Here is an 8779-nt window from a genome sequence, read left to right on the forward strand (position 1 = left end):
GGACAGAGAATCTCCAGCAGGGAGCAAGGGAGGCTGATGTGGGACTGAAATCCTGTCCCCCGATGCCCATGGACCTGGGCTCACCCCCGCACGGGCCCCTCCTTGCCAGCCCTCTGGAGCCTTGGCACCCACTGAGAGCTGACCCCAGATCGCGAAAAGAGCCAGAGGGCAGGGCTGGTGCCGAGGGGCCGGCCACCAGGGACTCTCCCAGCAACAGCTGCTTCCAATCACCCTGTGGGTTCTCAGCTTCCCCTTCCTCGCCACCCACTCTGCCTTCCACCACCTCCCAGAGTTTCCCCTCCTCGCCCTGGGGCTGGATCTGATTTAGACAATTTCACTTACCAGGGCTGGTGTCTTCCTTTCATCCCACATGGCCCCTCATCCCCCCAAGGGCCCACTCTGGAGTCTCGGGGTGACCTTAACTCCAGGATTTGGCCCAGGGAATGAGGGGCCATAATCCTTGCTTTACAAAAGTGTCGCTCTGAGAGTCCCATGACATAGGACAGGAGCAGCACGTGGCTTGGGGGGCACTTGGCATTCAGGAGGTGTTCAATAGTGGCCACATCTCATGCCTTTCTTCTCTGCATCTGGGTTGGATGGCTCAGGGCTTAGAATGTGATGCTTTTAGACCTATATCAAAGGCTCAGTCCTGGAAAGAATCAGTTAGTTTGGTTTAAAAAGAAACTTAAGCTCCCAACCCCCAATAGACCCCTAAGCCTCCATGCCCCAAAGTAGTGGGCACAGAGGACCTGGGAGAGGGACAGTGGGGCTGGCTTAGTTCAACTGTCCCTGCTGCAGGAAAAGCAGCTCGGAGCCCGAGGAGGCATCTTCAGAAGGAAACACTGACAGTGCTCGGAAATCCTCCGCCTCACCGGGTCTCTGGCGGATGGGTGGGCAGTTGCTAGTGGAGAAAATTAACTAGCCCTGAATCCTTCCTCAGCACTGGTGGCTCATGATCTTATTCTTCTCACGCAGATGTCTCAGAGCTTTAGTAGGGCTTGGTGGATTCCCCTGGCACCAGAGCGAAGAATGGAAATTTGAGCATGATGCCATGGAGAACATTCTCTGGTTCATCCTCGTACCCCCACCCCTTCCCTAGGGAAGCACTTGGCATCTTCCAGCCCAGCTGAGTTGCACAGTGTCCTTTCCTGGGACACTGACCAACCAGTTTTTAATTTCTCCTGGCCTCTGGCAAGACCCTCATTCCTGCCGTTTAATGATCACCCAGGAGGTATTGGCTAACTCTGCCGAGGTCCCTCCACCCTCAGCCCGGCCTCTCCTTGTCAAGTTTAGGCCCCTCCACAAAGAAAGAAGAGGATTGTCTGTGAATCAGCAAGGCTTTCCCCAGAAGGCATTTGTGTGACTTCCCTGGATTCTCAGCCATTTCATAGCAGCCTGGAGTCAGGAGAATTTTCAAGTTCCTTTGAGGTCACGCAGTCCCATCTAGCTCCCTGCACACACATGTCTGCGTTGACGCGGGCTTCGTCCTGGGGAGCTGGGTCAGAAGGAGGGTAGAGATGCCACAGACACCTTCCCTTCCTTTTGGGGAAGGAGTAGTTGGGGAAGAAGGGTCTGACTGCCGATCCCACCGCTGCCTGGTGCTGAGGGGGCACCTGCCCTGCGGTCTTGATCACCGCGCCCCTGGGACGTCGGCCCCCTCCTCACCATCATCGGAGAGCTGTTACTGAACGGGGCAAATGAAGCGGAGGGCTTCTCTGTCAATCCAACACACCTCTTACCTTTTGGTCCCCTTGCAGATGCTCCAGTGGTTTTGATCGCTACCGCCAGGAGTGGCTGGCCTATGGCTGTGCCCAGGAGGTGAGAAGCTTCCGCGAGCCAGGCTGTGGGGAACTGGAGGACTGCCATGAGGCCCCTCCCCGAGTAGCTCTTCCCAAGGCGTCTTTGGCTTTTGGTGAAATTCTCCCCTCCATCTGGGACTCGTCTCTCAACGGCTCTGAGCCAGTTAGACCAGGCTTGGGAGCTTTTCGAGGGTTCTCTGGGTCCCTGAGAAAACCACTTCTGGTGACTTGGCCTTGGGTGGGCAGCTCTCTGGGAGCTCTTCTGGGTGCTTATAGAGGGTGCGTTGGGCATGGTGTTGGCCACAGCTGGATCCCCTGGGAGGCTGGCGACATTCTCAGAGCAGCTGCCCTGGCTCCAGCCCTCAGTCTCTTCAGGGAGGCAGGCTTTTCTGGGAGGGAGGAGGACTGTGCCGGGCACCTCCCATTAGAATCCCGTACAGGTTCCTTCTCACCGCTGGAGTTTTCCAGAATGCTCACGACTTTGATTCTGGGTGGGGAGCGTCCTGTTCTTACACCTTATACCGACGCAGACAGATCTGTTCATCCGTGTGCCCTTTCCTCTCCCTTGTCCTCTCCATCCTTCCTTGCAGGGAGCCCAGTGTGTGCTCAGCACTTCGCTGCATGCTGCCCCACGTTTGCTCTGGTTTGATCCAAACAGCCCCAGGACCTGGGGGCCAGTGCCCCCCCAACTCCCGGCTCAGAGCAGAAAACTGAGGCACAGAGAGATTTAATGACTTGACCTGCCTCTCACAACTGGTGGGACAGGGAAGTGCCAAGGCCCCACATTTAAACATAAACCCCCCCAGACCCCACTCTGTGCGCTCATCCCCTCCTCTGTTATTAGTAAGGCCGGATGAGCTTTCTACGTCCTGAAAAAAGTCTTGTCTAGCAGCCCACATCTGACGTTGCTGTAGTGAACGTAGGGATTTGCTTTATTTGTTTAAGATTGGCATCTCAACTCCTTCCTCGAGGAAGGATTCGAAGCAGCTGACAGCTAAATTGCCTCGTAAGATAGATAAGGCGCTTTCAGGATAAAGTGGGAGGCTTAGAATGCACTCAGGGCGCAGCTCTGGAGACTTTACCGCACTTGAACCCTGCACCGGAATCGGAAGTTTTCTGGCCACTGAGGGATGAAGGGGCCCCCTCTGTCCTCCCGAGAGAGGGCTCTCTTCTGTGGGCCCGCCCGCGGTGAGGCCTCTGTGCGGAGCGGCGCTGGGTCTCTCCTGCAGGCAGAGGGCAGGACGTGTGAGGACTTCCGGGACGAAGGCCACTACTCGGCCTCCCCCAACAGCTCCTTCAGTCCCTTTGACGGAGACCTTACCACCACCTCCTCCTCCCTCTTCATCGACAGCCTCACCACCGAAGGTAAGGCCTGAGCCCGGGCAGGGGAAAGGAGCCAGGGGGAAGGAAAGGGCTGCGGCCTTGGCACATCGAACCCTCCCTGACGGGGGTTATGTCGGGGAATAGGAACGGCCCTGACTTTCACAGAGGAGGGACCGAGGCTCAGAGAGCTGGAGTCACTTGCTGGCCACAGGCAGAGGGGTTTCGAGCAAGCGGACTCCAGGCCCCGGCTCCAGCCGCTGTGCTGGCCCACGTCCGGACGTCAGGACGCTGGGATGGAAGTCACTGTGGCCAGGGGAGGATGAACGCCCCAGCCCGGTGCCTGAGATGTGTACGGTCCACGTCAGCTCGTCTTAATAGCCATCCTTATAGAACCCGAGAGGTCTTAGCAGCTGTGTGGCGGGTAGGAACTCGGTCCACACACTCAGATGTGAGCAAAAGACTGCCCGGTTTTCCTACAACTGTGCTTCTGGCTTTTGACCCTCATGCAGCTGGAGGGGTGGGCCTCAGCTTGGCTTCCTGCCCCTGGGACCTGGTGTGGACAGAGGGTGGCAGTGGGGCAGCTGTGGAAAAGCCTGGTGCAGGCCCCTCCCGGATTCTTTGGCCGTCTCTGAAAAATTCCTCTCTCATCCTTTTTTAGTACGTTACCGCCAGACTTTAGCCCTTTGCCCTTAGGCTCAGGCTGAGAGACGTGGGCTCCTATCGCCTCCACGGAGCCACGTACCTGCTTGAAAGGGGCAAACGGAACAGAGGAAAGGAAAAGAGAAAAAAAAAAGGCCACCCAGGAGCCCCTCGGGGGTGGGGACTTTTTTTTTTTTTTAAGATTTTATTTATTTATTTGACAGAGAGAGAGACAGCCAGCGAGAGAGGGAACACAAGCAGGGGGAGTGGGAGAGGAAGAAGCAGGCTCCCAGCAGAGGAGAGAGCCTGATGCAGGGCTCGATCCCAGGACCCTGGGATCAGGCCCTGAGCCAAACGCAGACGCTTAACGACTGCACCACCCAGGTGCCCCATGGGGGGACTTTTGAAAGAGGCCTAGTGAAGGGAAGGAAGGGCATCCCCCATAGGAGGAACAGTCTATGCAGTGGCTCAGAGGTCTGAGAGGTCTCTGAGGTCTGGGTAGCCTCGGGCAGCTTCTTATAGGGCCACTGCCATGGTGTTGAGTCGTGGTGAAGGACAAGAGGAAAGAAGACTGGGGACAGATTGCGAAGAGCCTTGAACATTTGTGAGCAAAGGGGAGCCAGTAAAACCCTTTAAAATGACACGGGCGGTGGAGGGACAGGAGAGGAAGAGTCACGGAATGTATGGTACGGGCCATACATTGTGGATCGTTCTACTTGTTTCACGCTTTTGGTGCTTGAAGCAGTAATCCTCGGTCCTCTAGAGCATTCTCCTGACATGGAGCTCTCGCTTGCCTTTCCTCTTAAGAACCTGCAGGGAAGAACGACAGGGAGGGTCGACCACTGGAACTTACTTAGGAAGCCACAGGACACACACCTTGCCGTGTAGGAATCTTTCCTCCAAGTTGTGCGCTGGTGGGGGGTCTTCAAGCAGATCTGCACCTGTGACACGTGCCCCTCCTCAGTCCTTCCTCAGCCTCCTGGCGCCCTGTAGGAGAATGTGCCGGGTCCTCCCCTTGACTTTGCAGGCACCCACCGCGCCCCAGCCTCACCTCTCACCACGCCCCACTCACACCCTCTCCACCCTCCAGCTACACCGCACTGCTTTTTACTCCCAACTGGCCAAATTCTCGCTGCCTTGGGGCCTTTGCTCATGCTTTTTCCTCTGTCGGAGCCCTTTTCCCCAGAGCCACGTCTTACCCCTCCGTCTTGACACCCTCTGTTTGGGTGATGCCCCTGATCAGAGCTTCATTATACTGGGTTTTAATTGTCACTCCATCTCCCCCATTTGTTACCTCCCTGAGGGCAGAGACCATGTCGAACCCCAGTGCCTCCTCCCAGTGCTCAACTCCATAGTAAATACCCAATAAGGATTGCTTGAATGAATAAACACGAGACTAGGAAAAGTTGGCTTGTTCGTGGACTTCTATTATACTGCTGTGTGACTTTAAGCAAGTCACCTCCCCTTTCTGGGCTTCAGGTTCTTGGCCTCTAAAGTGAAGGATTAGGGACACCTGGTGGGCTCAGTTGGTAGAGTGTGAGACTCTCACTCTCAGGGTTGTGGGTTTGAACCCCACATGGGATGCAGAGATTACTTAAAAATAAAATCCTTAAAAATTTTTTTAAAAAACCCATTAAATGCAGGGTTGGACTAAACCTCCCTAAAATCCCATCTGGACCTAAAGTGACCAAGGCCATAGTGATGCCAGTAATCTTACACCTTCTCTCTTTCTCTTTGAAGATGACACCAAGTTGAACCCCTATGCAGGAGGAGACGGTGAGTACAGAGTTGCCGGCCCCTCTTCATCAGACCCACTGCCTCTTGGAACACTCCCCGCCCCCCCCCCCATCTCCCGCCAGGAGGGTGCAGCGGTCACCGGTCACCTGGCCTCTTTGCTTTTGTTCTGAGGTGGGGAGGAGGGGAGCAACAGTGGCCTGAGCTTCACAGACCTCCTGCTGGGCTCCGGGGCACAGGCCCACTAGATTGAAGGAACATGTCTACATCTAGACGTTTCTCATCAGCCAGGAACCTCCTGTGTATCTGTCTTGACTGTTCACTGCCCCAAAAGGAGCGAGAGGAGGAAGGAAGAGCTGAGCTAGAGCGGGCATGGCAGTGTGGGGCCTGTCTCTGTTGACCTCACCTCTTGTCCCCGTGGGCCTCACCGTCAATGACGGGTGGAGAGCAGCTTCTCCCACATCAAGTGTCCTTGGATTCCCTGGCTGGGTTGGCAGAGAGCACACAAAAGTTGCCCACCCTACTTTTTGCAGGGCACCAGAAGTTCGGGGTCCTTTGCTCCCAAGATTAACCGCGAGGATAATCTCTCTCTGGTGACCTGACGTGGCCCGCCTCCCCTGCCCTTGGCCCAGAGCCAGCTCAGGCCCTTGCTGCAACCACTGCACGGGGGAGATGGAAATGCCTTCCAAACTCTGGGGACGGGGACATTGTTATCTTGGGTCCCGCAGGGGAGGAGAGGCTATCGATGCAGCGTGGTGCGACCCAGTCTCCCACCAGAGACGAAGCCACGCCTGCTCTGGGGGCAGTAGGTGTGGGTGTGTGTTGTGTGTCTAGGCTGGGAGTGAGGAGTGGGGGCTGGGCCACGTCCCCCTCGCTCTGCACCATGCGCTCATCAGCCGAAACCCTGACCATCAGATCACCAGGGTCCCTGCGGGCTGCACGCTGACTGCCAGGTCAGGGGAGGCGAGCTTGGGGCGTGTCACCTGTCACCTCACCTGGCGGCAGGTAGTGGCACTAACCATGCTCTGGAGTGCCCCGGGGACAGTTTCTCTCTTGGGTTTCTTCTGCTTGCAGAGAAGAGGGGATGGGGAGGACAATGATTGGGCGCATGCAACATCCTATTGAAAGTCCCCACCTCCTGTTGATTTGCATTCTACCCATGACCCATGTAAGAAAGGATTTGATATTTTTTTTGCTTATGTGCTCATCGGTCTTTTCTACTTTATTATGTTCGCATCCCTGTAGGGTGGGGAGAAGAAGCAAGTAGCCACCCCAGGTAATATGGGAATATAGGCCTCTTAGTGGGTGGCTGACTCTGTCCTTGAGCGAATCACCTCACCTCTCTGTATTTCCGGTCATACAAGAAAGGGGTTGGACTAGATGACCTTCTAGCTTGACAGTCTATGGCAATACTCAGTCTCCTCCATGGGATGTATTTCAAATGCTCAGGATGTTCTCAGAGATTGCCTGCTGGTTTATTAGCCCTCAGAGGACCTGTTCATTTTTTTATTGAGCTCCTACCATGAGGCCCGCCATTTTTTTTTTTTTTTTTAGAGCTAAGGACACAGAGATGAATAAGACATTGTCTTTGCCCTCCAAGAGGCCGCAGTCTGGTAGTCGACAGTGATAGGTGAAAATACGGTCATTTTGTTATCAAAATAGCTAATACTTACGAGGTCATCTGAGATACCAGCCCTGGTCTTCAGCCGGTGACGTGAATGATCTGGTTTTAACCCTTAGGGCTTTAACACTAACCCTATTAGGTAATCATTATTATCCTTGTTCTACAGAAGTGATAAGTGAGGCACAGAGAGGTTACATAATTTGCCCAAGGTCACACAGCTAGTAAGCAGCAGAGTCTGGATTTGAACCAGGGAGCCATATTCCAGAACCAAAACTCTTCGCCGTCACATAACCTGTGAAAACTCCCTAAAAGCCATTAAGTGGCACGGGTGTTGGAGAGAACTCTTTGATCCTTATTAAACATTTGGGCAACTTTTAAGTGATTTTGGAAAACCACCTGAACCGTTCCAAGTGCGATGTGAATGCCATACTCATGATTCTACCCACCCCTCCCCCACCGTTTTACCTATTTCATGAGCAGGCCTGAAGTTTCTGCCCGTTTTCATCTCTTAGATTTTGCCAGAACCTGGGACGTCGTGGCCCCACCTTCCCTGCTCCCCGGTAGCCACTCCCTACCCTAACGGTCTCTCCACAGGCCTTCAGAACAACCTGTCCCCCAAGACCAAGGGCCCCCCCGTGCACCTGGGCACCATCGTGGGCATCGTGCTGGCAGTCCTCCTGGTGGCAGCCATCATCCTGGCCGGGATTTACATCAACGGCCACCCCACGTCCAACGCTGCACTCTTCTTCATCGAGGTCAGTGTAGACTTCGGCCACAGCTCCGCCGTCTGCCTCCGCAGCAGCATTTCTCCAGCTGTGGGGTACCTGCCCCTCCCCACCTCATCCCTCCTGCCTGCATGCCTGGCTCCTGTTCCTACCTGAGGAACCGTCATCGACTCCATCCTGGTGCACCATGCACTGGCTGGTGCCCTTCGAGTCCCTAACCGCCTCCCCCACTGCCCGGTCTCCCCCAGGAGACCCCTCCTGTCCCGTTGAACAGCCCCTCTGCCTTTCGCTCCCCTGTTGGTGAAATCAGAAGAGCCCCCAGAGGAAAGAAAGAGAAATCACTAGGGATCGTGCAGCCAATCTTGAATGCTTTATGGCCTCTCACCCCCCAATTCCAGGCCGGGTGCTTTTTCAAAGCCATAGTGGAACTGAGACGTCTGCCTCTTTGCCTGCTGTGTGGGTGTTAAAGTTAGAATTGACAAGATAGAGTAATCCAAGAGCTGCGCTCTCTGGGAGCTTTCATTGAGGATGCTATGGTCTGGAATGCGTCAGAATTGGGAAGAACCAGCTTGAAGTGCAGCTTGGGAAGTAAAGGCCAGCCCCCTTTTCTCTGGGCCACAGGGCTAGCAGCTCCTGGCCCCGTCCTCCGCTCTCACTTCTCACCAGCTCTGCGTGTGGTCCAGGGGGGCTGCCTCTGTGACCAGGTCTCCCGCACAGGGATCACCCAGAGGCGCAGGGGGTCTCCTCTTCTTTGTTTAGAAACCCTGTTTCTTGTAAGCCCTTAGCCAGTCCGCCTTAAGTTTTAGCCTCCCTGGCTGTCACCCCAGGGGACTGCAGATCCGTAGCCACAGAAACGCTGATGGGGCAGGTCTGAAACGGGCCCAGGAAGGTGCGGGTTCATAAGCTCCCGAGCCATCTCTGCTGCAGGGTCTGGT

The 8779-nt window shown here is 55.3% G+C and overlaps 1 protein-coding gene across 3 annotated transcripts in view; it reads left to right on the forward strand.

The window, feature by feature from the left end:
* The window catches only part of PLXDC1 (plexin domain containing 1), a 56047-nt gene that overhangs the window by 45588 nt on the left and 1680 nt on the right, over positions 1-8779 (forward strand). For 2 of the 3 annotated variants that reach the window (XM_040640712.1, XM_040640713.1), the window contains 4 exons: positions 1758-1818; positions 3029-3164; positions 5502-5537; positions 7714-7874. In XM_040640712.1, coding sequence (XP_040496646.1) covers positions 1758-1818; positions 3029-3164; positions 5502-5537; positions 7714-7874 — 394 coding nt within the window. The other variant, XM_040640714.1, reaches the window with a different exon arrangement.

Source organism: Ursus maritimus, unplaced genomic scaffold, assembly GCF_017311325.1.
Source record: "Ursus maritimus isolate PB19 unplaced genomic scaffold, ASM1731132v1 scaffold_24, whole genome shotgun sequence".
Classification (NCBI taxonomy): Eukaryota; Metazoa; Chordata; class Mammalia; order Carnivora; family Ursidae; genus Ursus; species Ursus maritimus.